Genomic DNA, 17,440 nt, shown 5'->3' on the forward strand with positions numbered 1-17,440 from the left:
TTCCTGCCTTAGTTTATTGTTTTTGCCCCATTAAACTCCAAGAAATCTCCTCAGCCTCTCTGCCTCTACATTTGGGTCCTCCAAACCACAACCAAACCTTGACACATACGAACTGCAGTGGGAAAACAAAGCAGCCCCAAACCATTACTGCTCTAGAGGAGATTTGCTTGGAGGAATGGGTCAAAACACCACCTAGGGTTTTCAACCTGGTAAATGCATACAGAAATCATTTGATAGGTAGCATAACCTCTTGCAGTTGTGTTACCAAGTATTGAGTTCAAGTTGACAAAATATTTTCGTTTATAACTTACGAATAAATACTTTATGATAAATTCTCTGTTCTCTATACGACCTCTGTCATATTTCTACCTAGGAAAACTTTCACAACCATTGACTGACTACAGTAAATACATTTTTGTCCCACTGCATTTATTAACTGGCTTAGAATTAACTTCAGGGGAACTGGAACTCATATCATTTTCTACAGACACTTTCTAGGGGCACATATATCTTAATAAATTCCTCTTTGGGAATTATGCACATACTCTCCTTTGATGGTTGAAAAATCCATGGTTTACTTTAATTACCTTCTGCTTGAGTCTGATTCCATTCTTTCCTCAGCTATGTTTGAAAGAGCTGTGAACCATATATGTTTTAATAAGAATTTTATTCTAAAGTAATGCTTACTATAAACAACACAAAGAGCAGTAAAATCCTGATCCTTATAATACAAAAGTGAGAGGAAAGAGTACAAGAGTATAGAACTGCAATGCCTAAGTATTGGGGATAATTTCACATTGTCAAAATATCAGTATCTAATATTGTTGTGTCAGCGACTTCCAACTTTTATGTAAAATAACGATGACAGTGGGAAATAGCAGAAGAGTAGCAATTGGATTATTGGATGTATTTCAAGTTCAACCACAGCACATATTGAGAAGAAATTGCTGAATCTAAATGGAACAAGATAGGTTTAGACTGTACAGGTATGTTCTCATCTTTCATTTACAGCAAGCAAACTTCTTACAGCCAGTGATGTGCAATGAGGTTTATGATTAGTGAGGCACTAAATTCTTTGGAGCTTGAAAGGAAGCCTATATTTGACCTTTACCTTAATTGAAACATTTAGTAGTCTACAACAGCTTTTTATTAAGCATTAATCTCTTTCAGGGTCAAGGTAGCAAGAAAAACAACATCATTTACAAAGTACAGAGTGGACTTTAATTATTTTATTTTTTTATAGTTTATGTAAGCCAGTGCTAAGCTTTCTCAATCATTTACTATTTTTAAAGTACTAATTTTTGCTTTTTCAAACATTTTGGACTACTTGCTAAAGGGTTTGAAGTTATAAACTATCTGGTGCATTAAAGTACATGTTCACAGAAGAGGCCTGATTTCCAGTGTTTAGTGGACACTTGAACCATCCATTTACTCATATGGGGGCAGTAAAAGCCTTCAGAGGGAACATGCTTGACTTGGCTGTAAAGTAAGCAACAGACAGATTATCTATCATACAGAGAGCTAGAGAGACTCTACAAAGCTCTTCTAGGAGATGCACCAGTGCAGAACTGTATTCATACACACTTTTGGTCTCTGTGCTGGAAAGAAATAAATGTGCTATTAGGACAGGTGGGAGTTGTCACAGGTACTTACTGCACAGATTTGGAGGACTGGGACCTGAACTTGGTGAACTCGCCTGGAGCAGTCCACTCTGTACCCAGCTGCAACAAACAATAGAACAATCACAGGTCAGAATGCGATGGGTAAAGAAGGGAGGAGAGGACCAAGCTTGGTTTCAAAATCTCATAAAAAAATGTTAGAGTAGGCTGCAGTTTACAGTTTTAAAGAACCATTTAAGAATATAGTGAGGAAAAAAAAAATCTCTTTTGAAGAGATATTTTTATCTTTTAAGCTAGCAACTCTTTGACTTTAAAAAGTGCACAACTGAGACATTTTCCTTGGAACCTTAAAGATGAATATCATATCATAGAGTAATTAATTCTGATTTGCACCTGAGCGATAAGTCAGAGACCAAACTAGAGGTCTTTCTCTTGTTATTTCAAGCTGAAGTGAACTTGAACTGCTTCACTCGCTCTATTCACAAAGGAAGAATTTTAAAATATCCCTTTTTTTCTTGAGCAATTTCTCAACAGCTGCATACTCTAAAACATGATGAATTTATACCTTCAGCAATGCAAAATACAGAGTTTTTTCTCATTTAAAATCTGATTTTAGTAAATAATAAAAAAAAATTAATATTGATGTTTAAAAGTTTCATGACTTTAATTAATTGTATTTGCAGGTAATTAATTCAGATAAAAAAGACCTTATTAACACAGTTCTGGTTTTCTCAACCTTACAACATTAGTGTTGATGTACATAATTATTTGGGGGCAGCTAATCAATTAGGGACTTCTTTAACAGCTGTGACTTGTCAACCAATCCAGAAGAGTTTAGGTTGTACATTATGCAACAATATCACATGTGAATTGCTTCGTTTTGTGTTTAATCTCAAAATTATTTAGAAATGACGTTCTTCCCATCAGCTCAGGTGGAGGGATGCAACTGTTGTCCTCTGTCAGAAGTTTGTGTGCAGTAATACCGATGTTGTTCACCTGAGAATACTGCAATAAATGTAACTGTCTGGTACAAGCATATAATTCAGTTATTTGTAGAAGTTTAATAAATCATATAAAATCCAAATTTTGATTAAAAAATTAAAAATGCAGGCTTTTAGTTACAATAATTAAAAGTTCTTCTTAAAATGAGGTAAGAGGTTTTTCCCTAAAGAGAAAATCTGTATCAGCTCCCTTGCTGGTCTGGAGGAGGACTAATCCTACTGCCCACGGGTTCCAGCATGGGATTTTCCGTTTTGTTATGTGCCAGTAGGAGCTGTCAGATTAGGTGCTACATGTCAGCTTACGTGGTAAAAACCACATTTCAAGGAGAATGAATGGAATTTGTGTCTAAAACTGTCATGGCGCAGGAGCTGGAAACTAAAGAACAGATCACACACTTTCTGCAAAGATGAGAAAGTGACTCACTCCAACCCCTTAAACTCACCATCCAAAACCAATTTGTGGTTCAAATTGTTGCGGTTTTACCTTATCTTTGAAAAGGCATGTCGCTATGTTCTTCAAAAGCTCGTATCCGCCTTTTGAAAAATGCCATAGCATAGCACCAATTTCAAAATGCTATTATAAAACAGCATAGCTGCAATATCAATGTTGGAGCCACTTTGAATTAACATCTGAGAACTTAGAGCAGCATTGTGAGACTCTGATGGCTCCTTCACTTTTGATAGCAATGCAAAACTTTCAAATGTCTGGGAAAACACAATATGACCCAAATTGTCAAGGAGAGTTAATTAGCAGAAAACCTCTGAAGTGAGCATGCATATAAAAACTAATGGCTATAAAGAGTGAGAAAATGAGGAAGCGGGATTCCCTGCCAATACTGACTCTAAGAAGCGTGCTCATCAGAGCAGCTGGGACTCCCTTTATTGCCCTGGAGTCAAATCAGTGCCCATTCGTTTCCTCAACAAGCCAACACAACTAATTAGGGCCCCTGCTGCTGCTGATCCATAATGGAAGAATACAGCTAGATCACAGTGGGCATGCTTTCAATTGTTTGTGCTGGACACACTCCTAGGTCTGAATCTGGTCAGAAGACAGTGTGGTGGGCAGTGGGGACAGACCACTGCAGTCTTTCAGACTGCAAATAGCTGCTTATCCTCAAGCTGAGCCCTACTGAGAATTAACACAGAAAAAAAAAACAAAAAAAAAACAGAGTGACTCACACCTACAACTTGCTGGCAGTCATATAATGGCACGTTTCAGGGAGTTTTGCTGGCATGAGAATAGAGTTACCATGGAAAAAAACAGGCATCAATGCCTGTCCAAACCTAACTGGGCCCCTAGCGGCTCTTAAAGCCTCAGAGACTCAGACACAGCTGGTTGGAGAGAAGAAGGCAGATAAAATATGTTAGTGTGATTTTGTTCTAAAGCCTGCAGCATGTTACTGCTTTGGTAAATTCTAACACCATCAGTAATCGTAAATATTTCTTCCTTTCTTCTTTGTTGGTAGAAAACCACTAACCAATCAGTATAACTGTATTGTCTGATTGAACTGTCTCTGTAAAGAGATTAAATGTAGTGAATAGCACAATATAAATAAAGAGGGTGGGTCTTGACTATTGACTATTTTTTTTAACCTTAAATTCAACTAGGTGGTTATTTATAAAATATAACATGTTTATTATTCATTAATAAATCAAATAATGATAAGTAATTAAAAGGGCTACAATTATAGAAAAAATACAGTCAAAACACTCTATTGCAATATTTTTATATGGATTTGATGTATTAAACCATATCATCATAAATCATTTTGTTTTTTATAATCATTGCTTTAACTAAGCATTTTTTATTTATGTTAAAAATCTGTTTAATTACATTTATGCCGCTGCAATGTACTTTTCACTGTTTTTTTCCCATTCACACTATGTTTTATTGTTTTTTTCCATGTACAGCAATTTGAATTGTCTGTCAACAGATTTGGGCTATAAATATAAACAAGCATTGCCTCGTGTGTTAAATTTTACCTACTTTAGATTTCAGACAGAATAATAAATTAGTTTTATTGACCTAATAATAGATTGGCTTATTCTTGTAAAGATAAGATAGACCCACCCAACACTTTATAAAACTCACTTATGCCATTTGGACAACACTTTGTATTCTCATATTTATTTCAAAAAGTAAAAGGGATATTTTAGAACCCTCATTTGACAACCTGTCCATATTTTGACAATCTGTCTATTAATGTTAGTACTGTATCATTTCTTTCCTGTTTTCTATTCAGCTAAAATGCAACTTGGAGGATTTAGGTCTATGGACTGACAGAGCCATTGAAGAAAGCCGATTTCATCTCTGGTTAACCATGCCTTTGCTGATTTGATGGTCTGTTTAGGATCATTATCCTTCTTAAGGACCCAGTAACGTATTTTTGTTAGAGTTTAGAAGATATTCTATCAAAATGCTGATAAAAACATTATAGTTTAAAGTGTTCAAACTACTAGTAACAACCCTTTAAGGTGTTGTTTTGAAGAGAAACAGGCCTACAGCATTACATATCCCTTTCAATACATATTAGATCAGATGCTTTTAGGAATTATTCCTCCTTTGTCTTACTACAGCCACATCTGGGGTATTTCTAATAAAAGTGATTTAGAGATTGCTGTTACAGAATGTGAGGTTCAACGTTGAATACTACTTTTGAAGAAAACCAGTATCCCTACAGGTACATGTATTCAGACATTCATACTTATCTCAGCCACACTGAAAATTCCAAAGCAACCAAATGGATGCTTTATGGTGATTTTAGGCCAGCATTTTACCCTATCAAAGTGATCAAATAAATGCAAAAACAGAACATTGAAAGCTTTACTTTTGTCTGTGGATTCAACATTTTTGACAAACAGACCGAAGCTTGTAAGAAGCTTTAAGTTTCCCACTGTGCACATCTCTGAGACGACCTCTGTTCACAGTATAACAAAGGATTTTCTTTTATTTTCTCACTATTTGAAAAACTTACAACTGCATAATGAAGAGTGTCCTAACCTATAAATGGAAAGCATACCAGCTGTACTGCATCAAGGAAGAAATAACTGCAGCAGGTCGTTGGGATTACTGGCTTCCTGTCTAAGGGAGATCTGCTCGAGCCAACTCCTCTAACGGCCACAAAGAGTCCAGGACACTCTCTTTTCACAAGCCCTCCATTTAGCAAATATATATATATATATATATATCTGCCATATATATATATATCTGTCAGATAAAAAAAAAAAAAAAATATATATATATATATATATATATATATATATATATATATATATTTTTTTTTTTTTTTTATGTGTTAAAATTAACACAAACTAATATTTAACAACTCATCTATATATAAATAGATATATATATATATAAAACTATATCTAACTGAGATATGCAACTAAAAATGATGCCAGATATTTTATTCAATACTTTACAATGAGAACAAATATGGATCAGTGACAGTTTATAATGATGTACTGTAACAAAAGAGAGATTGGACATTGTATATTCAAATACTGTAGATTAAAACATTTTCAATAAAAACAGAAAAAAAGACTGCAGATGGAAAAAAAAATGTAACTGGAGGGGAGGAGCAAAACCTTGGAGGGCACATGAACGAGCCTTCTGTTTAACATCCCTTCCCCGTTTTTCAATACCAAATCTTTTTTTTCTTCCCTTTTTCAGCAATCACTGAAATTGCTCCATACAAATCGTGTCTCATAACAATAAAGTTGATATGCAAAGTATCTATTCTCAGGATTTCGGATTATGCTGTCTGTGCCTTCCTTCTGTTTCCCTGTACAGGTTCAGTTGGTGGATAAAGCTGTGCTGTGGCAGGACTTCACACCTGAGATCAGTCTGCCTCATTAAGCAGTTGCCTGTACAAATTCTCAGACATCAAGGTCATGGCTCCTGTCCTATGCAGGTGTCTTTGTCAGTTCTGTCGACTCGCACTAGAGCACCAGAGCTGTAGTACGAGCTGACAGAAAAACTGTCTTCAGAAAAAAACTGAGCTGAAGTCTGGTTACCTCCAATTAAATAAATCTGCTGTGGGCTTGCTTATTAAATAGAGTTTAAGAGGAGCCGAATGAAGGTCATACAATACCTGTCTACAAAAACTATTTGGATTTTCAAGTCAACAACTGAAAAGTCAGGTTCATTGTTGCATTAAACTGTTTAAACCTTTATTAGTCTTCCTGATTTATCTGCATGTGGGTTAGAAACTTTCCTAAAAATATGGCATATACAGTATATCCCAACCAATGTAGTGAAAAGCTGTTAAAGACACAACAGTTCTTTGCATATTGCTCTCATCAGGAAAAACTTAAATTAATTGTGTACTTTAGAATATTTTGCATTCCATTAAACCAGCCTTTTTTATTATCACTAGCTAGAAATTATCGAGCAGACACTTTAAACTGCTTTTAGCCTGGTAATCCATCACAATTGTCTTCTTGTCTGTTTCTGTTGTTCTAAAAGTTACATTATCAATTGGTGATCATGGCTGGTTATTTTAAATGGAACAGGATGTGCTCGGTAAGTCAGAAAGAATTAAAGCAGGAAAAGCTAAGCTGGTCACTATGATGGATTGCCCAACTTATGGGATGTTTGAGTTTAAGTCTTTGGAGCATTTTCTGTTTTCTCTCATGTTTTTCTTACAGTAATTGAAAAATTGATGAAAATACTGATGTTTTGAATAAAGACTTCTAAGGGGAAGTGATAAACAACATAATAAACATTTTTACTTCATACTGTATTTCCCAAAGAGCAATGATGAAAGGTAAAAACCTAAAATCCTGAAACTGCTGTAAAAGGCCTGAGAAATCTGCATATTGTTTTTGAGAACAATATTTACTATAAAAGGCTGAAATTCATCAAAGGTGATCTTAGTACAGCAGAGAAGTGAAAAATATCACTTGCACTTGTATTTATTTATGTCACAACTGCTGGTTAAACAACACATATTGAAAGAGGTTAGCAGATTTTCAGCTGGTGCTCTGAGACATAACTTTCCTTAGACAGTAATTATGTGACATGAGGGTTTTCTATATTTTGAGCCCTTTCCTCTAAAAGTCGGGCAAGTGTTTGTTGCATAGTGAAACTGGGATAAAGGCATTCAGCGTCACACAAGTAATTCTCATGATGGATTCCTGATAAACAGTGAAAGATCTATAGCTGCTTTTAAATGTCAAAATGTAATTTGAACCAGTTGCCTGAAGCAATGAAAAGTCCATGCCAAAAGAGAAAGAGGACAAACTAATGTTAGTGCTAACACCTCAATAAACTCAATCCCAACATATTGGAATGACCATAACATAAGGTTATTGAAGATGTAGCTGGACAACAAAGCTGTTATAAATTTAAGTGTAATGGCCCGGCTCCCAATCTGGTGTTTTGGAATCCATTTAACTCACCATTTTGGCTGTTTGTTCAAGAAACAATGGAAATATTGGTTTCACTTTTCCCTTTAAATGTTTGTGCTATCGCTCTTAAGCACAAGTAAAACATTTTGAAGGAATTAGTAGAATTAGAGTATTGCTTTCTCCTAAAATTACAGAAGTTGAGAAACAGCATTAAATACTATTTCACTGTCTGCTTAATATATAGTTTGAAATGAATATATGATTCCAACTTTTTTTTTTTACAAAGAGAGAATGTGCACAAACAAGCCCATGCTTCAAGCATATTCAGTTTTATTTCTGTCTTTAAAAATGCTGCATTGTAACAGTGATTTAAATCCAGCTTTTTCTGCAGTTGTTAAGGTATCCCACTGGGAGATCAGTCATGTTAACCAGACGATACGTAAGCTCAACACAAAATGCTGACAGAGGTCTCCATGGAAACGTCACATGAATGCTTAAGCTCCCATCCTTTCGCCCTGTCAGAAAAATATCTCAAGCAGCACGTTCCATTTATAGCAAGTTCAGTATCAAGGATTCAAATGTTGTGACAACTGATATAGAAGAAAAATGCATGCATATATCATATATACATATATATACATACATACATATATATATATATATATATATATATATATACATATATATACATACATACATATATATATATATATATATATACATATATATACATACATATATATATATATATATATATATATATATATATATATATATATATATATATATATATATGTATGTATATATACATATATATACATACATACATACATACATACATACATACATACATACATACATACATACATACATACATACATACATACATACTGCATGTGCTTGCCCTAATTTATTGTTCTTTTTATTAATAGCTGTGAGTCATTTAAACCATAAACACAAAAATGTACCAGGACAACAATTTGATAATTTTGTGAGATTAGATACTTAAAGTGAGGCTGGCATTACCGTAATATTTCCTCCTCGGAGAAATATATTTCTTACATTTTTGCATGTTCTCTAAATTCAAAAGGCATAACTTAATATTTCGAATAATCTTGTTTTAGAGCTACATTTAGACTTTTTAAAAGGAAAAACCCAAAAGGACAATATCCTCATATTCTAGGAGAAAACTTCTCCCCTATGAGCTCCAACAAACTGCACATCCATGTCACATATGGAGAGAGGGAGAGGACATTTAGATTTTCACCCTTGAAACACAATATGTCTCAGAAGACAGTCAGGGCACTGATGCCTGTCAGTCAGCCAGCGGGCAGAATGAATGATTCCTTGGCACACTACTGCTCGTCTGCCACGAGATAGATGATTTCTCCACTGCTAAATGTCACATCAATAGTCACCAGCAGCTAATTAATCTCAGTTCCCATGGAACTCGCTGACATCTCGCATCCTGTTGGAATACAGATGGTACTATAGCAGGATCCCTGCTCTTAAAACACATGTGTGTCATACAGGGTGAACATTGTACAACCAATTAGTTTAAATTTGTGGTCCAACTGTTTTGTTTTACTACCTGCTTTTATCATGTTTGTGTCTTCACTTACTTTTATCCTGCTTTTCTTTTCCTTCTATTTTATTGTTTAATAAAGCACTATGAAGAGCTATGAATTTCCTTTGTACTGAATTGTGCTATATAAATAAACTTGCTTCGTCTCATACACACTTCTTTCTGAATCATATTGGGGTATTCAATAAAAAACAAACCAATGAACAACAAATGAATTATTCATTAAGTTTCACTCACAGAACTAAGGACAGATAGAATGGGAAAGCTGCAGTTTAACCCTCTTGGGTTCTTAGCAGCTTGTAGGTGATTGGTTAATTTAAATGCTGCAAGGGTATGCAAACAAAACGTGTTTTCCTACTTAATATTCAGAAATGTCAACTAATTTAAGATATTCTTGTAGTAAAATCCTGTAAGCTAAAACCCGGTAATCAATTCAGCAGCACATCACTAATCGACATAGAACAAGATTAGTTTTTTTCAGTAATAAATGCTCAAACAAATTAAAAAAATACTAAATTAAGGTATAATATCAGGTCGGACAAACTAAAACGTCTGCAGTATTAATCTCAGCAGGTTAGTGGAGGGGGTTTTTAATCAGTGTGAGTGGTTTTGTGGTAATAAAATTAACAACAGCTTTCCTTACTGGGCAACAATAATGGGACCTTAAAAATAGGGATGGTTTACAGGTGGAAGCCACAGATTCCTTTTTAATCCTTTTCAATGTTTTTTTTATTTGATCTCTTTGGTTTTGTATTTGCCTTGTACTATCTACTGGTAGTATGAGGACAAAACCTCAGCCCTGTGGTCTCAGAGGAAGGCATAATAATATTTCCTATTGCTGTAATGCTTGCTATATCTTGCAGCACGGTCTTAACACCATGAGGCTGATTCTAAGAGAAAGACAGCTACAATAGGAGAGTTGGACAGAACCACTGAAGGTCTTCAACTAATCAGCAAAACTGGGATCTGCTTTTTTGTGCAAGGAGAAACAAGATCCTGCCCAGCCAGTCTTTTGAAGGGACCTTCTACCGGCCAAATAAAGGAAACCTTACAGTAAGCCTGCAATATTAGATACCAAGTTTCTGAGTGGCCTGAGAACCTGACATTCCCTAGTAAACCCTCTGCTTACTGCTGGGCACTGTGGAGCTCACTGGCATCTTTGAGAGAACACTGTTATTGACAGGTTAGGGTATTGGTGCTGAGTTCTTTTTCACTGATGAGAGCTGGTTAACCCTGAGCTCATGGGAGACATGTGAAAGGGTCTGAAGAAGCAACGATAAATGTTATGCTGCTTGTACTGTTCAGCATAATCAGTTTGTGGATTGGTCAGTGTTTGTATGGGGAGGCATGTCCAAGGACGAACGCACAGACCTGCAAAGGATAAACAAAAGCACTGCCTGTGGTTTATTGTTAACCATAAGCGTAAACTCGGCATAATCTCATTGAGGGGTTTTTATGCCACTTCTAGCACTGTCATTAATAATAACTGTTCTGTATATGCTCAGAAATTGTGCAAATAAATGTCAAGTTTAAAAAATAGAAATAAAACCTGCCAGTAGGCAGTAATAAAATCATTGGGTGCATTGTTAGAACCTTCACTTTTAAAGTAAATCAAAAATAATACAGTGGTAAAGGTTTGCAAGAGTGTGACACATGAGGACTTCATATTTTCTTCATTGTTAAAAATAACAGGATAATTACCACTGAATGGCTACTGTGTTCACCTGACTTTATCTAACAGAGCGACTCCAGAGCATCATGTTTAGGTTCCTTCACATGGAACAAGGTTGAACCTAAGACTGTCCAGAAACTTAGTAATGCCCTGTTTTAATTCAGTTGTTTATTTATATAACACCAATTCACAACAATTTACAAATGTTCATGAACTAGGGGTAAAAAACTCATGTTAAAAGTAAGGTGCACTGATGTCATCAGGTATGGATACAAGAATGTGGGACTCTTACAAATAACTGATTATGTTATTGAGTTGCCTCAATAACAGTTCAGTAATTTGGAGTTGCATGCTGCATCAGTATTTCTATTAGTAATTTCTTTGTGATGTGGAATTAAGTTATTCTTTTAAATTATATGGTGTCCCTTTGATTCAAACATGATATTATTTCCATTTCAATATAGATATCCAGGACAGCTTATTTTCTAGTTGAGATCTGATGTCTTTTCAAAGTGATTTTTTAATTTAGCAACATATTTAGGTGCAAAAAATAAAAACAAGCCAGCAAAGTACATTGCACATATTTTAAGTAGTTATGGTTTGTGTGTGCAGGGGTAGGGTTCATTGAGATGAAAGCTCACCTGGCCAACATAAACTAGCAGTCTGGCATTGAGAGGACTCTCATCAGGGCTCAACCAGAACTCTGAGTTATCATCAGACGATACAGAGAACTGGAAATCACCTGCAGGGGGTAGAACATGATCAAAGTGGGTGTTAGTGGAAGAAATAAGGATGACCCCCCATTGGTACGCAACATAATCAGACAAGACAAGATTTTTTAAAAGAAGTTCTCAGGTATAAAATGATATCAGCATATAGTGCCTAAACTGTCTGTGGCTCATTTGGTTAAAATCATAAAGAAAGTGTTACAGCCACTAGACTGAATACAAAATGGTGTACTTGTGAGAGAAAATGCATAGCACCAGTCCAGAGGAAATAAATAAAGAATAGAAAATACGAGTAAATAACGTGAAAATATAATCTGAAAATGTAGGAGGTCAGTCAGGGAAGAGATTTCTTTAAATACTGCTTGTTTCGAGTAAAGGACAAGCAGAAGGCTGTTTCATGACCAAGCTTATACAAGTAAGCCTATCTATGCTGATGAAAACCGTAACCTTTTGCCTTAATCTCTGGAGTATTTGGGTATGCATGAAATGCTGTCACAGCTACATTGTAAATCCAAAACTTTTGCAAATCAATGGACACAGTTTGCCAAACTGAGAAAAAATTCCTTACTTGATTACCCCTGGAGTTTGGCTCATATCTCATGAAGGAAAATTCAACCGATTTATGTGTTTGTTTGAGTGTTTGTTCTGTCCTGTAGATTTAATTTCACTAGAGGAAATTTTTGAAAGCTCTGCTGTAACATTTTAATAAATATAGCGTAAAACATGAAGCTGGAGAAAATAATAAGAATAAATCTTATTAAAAGGCATATTTTATGGCACTCAAGGTTGCCTTACAAAGATAAATAGCCAAAACGACCAGATCAGCATGGGGGTGCTCTTTACTCTCAAGATCAACTTCTGTGAACCATCCAATTTCCTAGTTAACAGAGAATAAAACCCATTAACACTTATTCAGATTAGTGTATTAAGTTGGTTTAAACTTAAAAAAAAAATAAAACTTCACATTTTTATGCTGAATATTTTAGGGCAGTGCTGTCTTTGTAGGCAGGGCTTATGCATATCTTTTAAATTCAAAGTACTTTGGATTTAATGTCACAGAACAATTATTTAAATTTACACAATGTTCCTTGTTGCACTATTAAGTATGTCATTATGGTATTAAGATATCCATAACAGAGATTTAGATTTAAGTGCACTGTTACCTGACGTCTACTTAGTCATATTTTTTTTTCAGCTGGACTTAAATGATAAAGGTAAAGGGGTATTACAGTGATCCGGAGAACAGCATGACCTTCACACCATCCACTCAATAGAGTCATACTACCAGCTAAAGCCATATGAGAGCCTAAAATGAATGGTAATCTAATTAATAGCTGGAGTTCAGCAATTTGTGTAAGGGCACTTGGACATTTGGGGTTTTTGTTCCCATAGCAACTGGATTTCAGTGCCGGACCATAAGGGGACTGAAGCAAGATTTAGCTGTAAGATTCAGGCATTGAGCCAAGATGAAAATGTGAATATCCACTACATTAGTGGCTTGAAGGCTTTCGGATTAAAAGGGCTGAGGAAATTGCCTGCTCTGATAAAGGACACAAGCGTTAAGGCTCTCATATCAGGGGCTGAGAAAAGAAAGCTTGTTACCGTCTTTGTAAGGGTGAAGGAAACCAAATATTCTCAAGCCATAGTTCTTCCACTTTGGAGCCACCGCTAGCTTCTTTACTGTGGTTCTGGTCTGCAAGAAAAATAGTTATTTCATTAATAAAGAGATATAAAGTCTCATAAGTTGTTGCAAATCAAACAAAAGCAATATGAAATCTTTCACTGTTTATATTTTTTTGTTTTACTCTTTTCTCAAAATAACAAAAAGCAAAATTAAAAGCAGGATAAACAGAATACAACACTTTGAGGTCAGTCTGGTTTGATAGAGATTTGAAAACATGGAGTTAAAGGCCTGTTTAGAAGGAAACAATAATGTTTTTCTTCTCTAATTTAATGATTACAGTGAAACTCCACTTTCAATGTGCTGCAATAAAGGGATGAATGTGTAGAAAGGTAAAAAAAAATCTCATAGTTTTTGGGGAATAATTCATAAGGTCTATAAAACAATCCTGATATCATTTTAAGTATATCTCTGTCTTTATTCTTCAACTTGATGTGAACTATGAATCTGTTTTACTAACAATAAGATAATGATAGTAGCTCTATCTGATTTCTACCCATGACTTTTCTTTTCTACCGGGTCAAATTGCGGCTGTATGAAAAAGGAAAGCTTGCTCTATGCTTTAAAAAACTGCAGGTGGAGTTCATGGTTGCTCCACTTACTCCATTGTTCAGGCATCTTTGTCAGTTCTATAATAAGAACTGTGGGATGTTTTTGATAAATCATTGTTCATTTTTTCTTTTCAGCACACAATTGTTTTCAGAGGACACCAAAATAACTTTTTGTTCTAATTCCATGAATTCAACCATTAGACAGAACTTTTTCAAGCTATATAGTATGTGTGAATTCACTTGGTCAGTGAAGCTGTTATACAGCGATATTGTCATCTTCAATAACAATGTCACTATGTTCCATTATATTTTCCAATAGATGGATCATCCTGTTGTCTTAAACACAATATGGCTCCATAGCACAATGTATCCACAGGTTAAAACGTCTTATTGTACATGTATTCAGTAACTTCACTACTTCCCCTGAGGAAAACAGAACGATGGAGGGACAGATGCAAAGACAAAATCATGGTAGAATGAGAAAGGGACAGAAAAGATGGAAGAAAATCATGAAGGAAAGGAAGAATAATTGTGAGGAGATGAATAGGGATTAAAGGAAGGAATGAAACAGGAAGGACAAAGAGCAGATAGAGAGAACAGACAGGATATACAGGACACAAGGACAAGTGTAAAGAAAAACAAATAGGAAGGAAGGAAGGAAGGAAGGAAGGAAGGAAGGAAGGAAGGAAGGAAGGAAGGAAGGAAGGAAGGAAGGAAGGAAGGAAGGAAGGAAGGAAGGAAGGAAGGAAGGAAGGAAGGAAGGAAGGAAGGAGATGAGGATTTAAAACTAAAATGGACAAAAGGAAAAAAGAAAGAAGAAAGACTTTAAAGGTCAGATAAAGGAGAGAGGGAAATATGAGATAAGCTGAAGGAAAGACACAATATTCAGAAAATTATAGCAAATAAAGTCTGGGAACAGAAATATATACCTCTACTTATTTGCTTTTCCATATCTATCCACATCTACAAAACTATTTAATCTAATTTGTAATTTTTCCAAACGTTTCCGACACAAGCAAAGGAGTTCTCTCTCTCTCTCTCTGCCTGCATATTATTACGTTTTGAATATTAGACCTTTCCTAGTACAGGTGTAAAGCTTTCTAAGAGTCTTTGCCTTATCTTTACATATCTTTAAGGGCACATTCTGTCTTTATTTATAAATATAAAATATAAAGCCTGTTAAGTTCTACTTTTTTTGTTGAATTTTTCCAGAGTATGCAGTAATTTTCAGATACACTGTCATTCAATAAATCACAACAAAAAGTTTTACTTGATCATGAAATTCTGATTTGTTATACAAAACAAAGGTCTGGAAGTTAAAATGCGTTTTTTTTTTATATATATATATATATATAACTCTGCTTTCCGTTTCCACACTTTTCCAAATTTAGAAAACAAGCAAAGCAAATTGGAAACTTTTTCTTCCCTTATAAGCTGTGGTAGGATATCATGTTCTCCATCAGTGTTAAAACAAAATGCCACTAACCAATATACACATCTTAAACAACAATCTTTGAATGTAACAAAAGCAGCCCTGGTGAGAATTTTATGACAACTTCGGGACCTTCATTCATGTCTCACAAGAGGGACATTCAGTACATGACGGAGATTGCCTGTGCTGGAGGGACAACTGGTCAAACAAATGAAGCCAAAGCAAATGAAGCATGACTGAATCCGTCTCCACTTTAGATCAATTGCCACAGTCTGTGCTGTTTAAACTGAAACCTTTGACAAAAAGAAAATGTCTCATGCTTCTCATCTCAATGCGCATAAAGTAAAAAAGATTCTATTCCATCAAATGTGTCATAGCAACAGAGAACACAAACATCTCATTATGCAGTCTAGCCTTTTGTATTGCTGCAACAAGACACCATGTAAAAGCCTATATTTTAAAAACCACTTACTTTTACAGGCTAATAATTTTTCAATTTACTATCTGTCACAGATAACAGCTGCCACTATTGTACCCTTTGTTCAGTGACATTTTATCTTCACACTTTAATACCTACATGAGGATAGAGAGGGAAGTGCAGGTTCTTTCTTAGCTGGTCTATAGAGGAGCCGCACCAGTCTTCAAATACGTGTAGGTTGGCTTGGCCCTTATACTGTAAAACACAGAGAGGAGAGAGTTTAGCACACAAAGAAACAACAGTTGCACATTGTGTAAAACAAGAGATTTGCTGTAATATGTCAGCAGCAATCGTAACTACAATTGATGATGTGATGATTAGGAGGCTCCAACTTTTTGTGGTAGCCTTGCTCTAAGTACTGTATAATTGTGAAGTTGAATAAAATCTTTTAAATACAATTTTGAAGTTATAAAATTAATGAACAGAAACCGTTTTTGGAGTTAATTTCCAAGACAAATGCAGCTCTACTGTAAAAGCATTAGAGATTTTATGGACAACAATTTCATCAAAAAGCAAAATGAATATCATCCAAAAAGTGGTTTGATATCTATATAGAAAATAAGGCAGAGTCTCAAAACCTATCAAGACATGAGCATTTCTATTGACAAAAAGGGCAGAACTTACTTTATAGCCCAACCTAAATACCGTAATGTGGATGGATAATAATGTGTGCATCATCTTGATTACATCACAGTGATGCAGGTATATATTTGCAAAAAAGACAATAATGCAAATATCATTTTTTCAGCAGAAAAACAACCTTAAATAAAGAAACAGAGCTACAAAATAATAGTTAAGCCTGTTTATATGATGAATCAGTTCAAACTTGAAATGCTTTCAAAGACTTTCTCAGTCCAATCTGACTGATCTTAAATTATTGAGAAGAATAAAAGACAAGAATTTGAGAAAAATGTTAGTAACTAGATGTGTAAAGCTGGAAGATGCTTACAAAAACTCAAAGCTTTTAAATGCAAAGATTTAGAAATTGGGTAAACTTTTCACTATTAATTAGTAAAATGAATAAAAAAATTGCCCTTGAGTTTTACAATTCTATGCCATTTATTGCCAGTGTATTAATCAGAGAACACTGAAGTTTGTGGGTGTAGTAAAAGAAAAAGAAAAAGAAAAAAGTCCAAAATAGAAATAGAAAATGCAGCACTTTTGCTTTAAATGTTAGCACACCTGAATAGCATCAAAATGTGATAGAGGGCTCATGAGGAGCGTTAAGAAGAAACATGAATTGAGAAGGTCTGGAGCAGTTGTTCAAAGGTCATTCCCAACCCACAGTCTGACATTTGTCTGAATTACAGAGGGAAATCACAGGACACGGCACAGACAGAT

At 35.0% G+C, this 17,440-nt stretch overlaps 1 protein-coding gene across 1 annotated transcript in view; it reads right to left on the bottom strand.

Moving 5' to 3' along the window:
• The window catches only part of b4galnt4a (beta-1,4-N-acetyl-galactosaminyl transferase 4a), a 229,398-nt gene that overhangs the window by 57,236 nt on the left and 154,722 nt on the right, over nt 1–17,440 (bottom strand). Inside the window, exons 4-7 of the mRNA XM_038275583.1 lie at nt 16,199–16,294; nt 13,560–13,650; nt 11,871–11,971; nt 1,654–1,721 (exon numbers count right to left, since the gene is read on the bottom strand). Coding sequence (XP_038131511.1) covers nt 1,654–1,721; nt 11,871–11,971; nt 13,560–13,650; nt 16,199–16,294 — 356 coding nt within the window. The remainder of the gene's footprint in view (nt 1–1,653; nt 1,722–11,870; nt 11,972–13,559; nt 13,651–16,198; nt 16,295–17,440) is intronic.

The sequence above is a fragment of the Cyprinodon tularosa genome, unplaced genomic scaffold (genome assembly GCF_016077235.1).
Source record: "Cyprinodon tularosa strain WSP-4 unplaced genomic scaffold, ASM1607723v1 ctg121, whole genome shotgun sequence".
Lineage (NCBI taxonomy): Eukaryota > Metazoa > Chordata > Actinopteri > Cyprinodontiformes > Cyprinodontidae > Cyprinodon > Cyprinodon tularosa.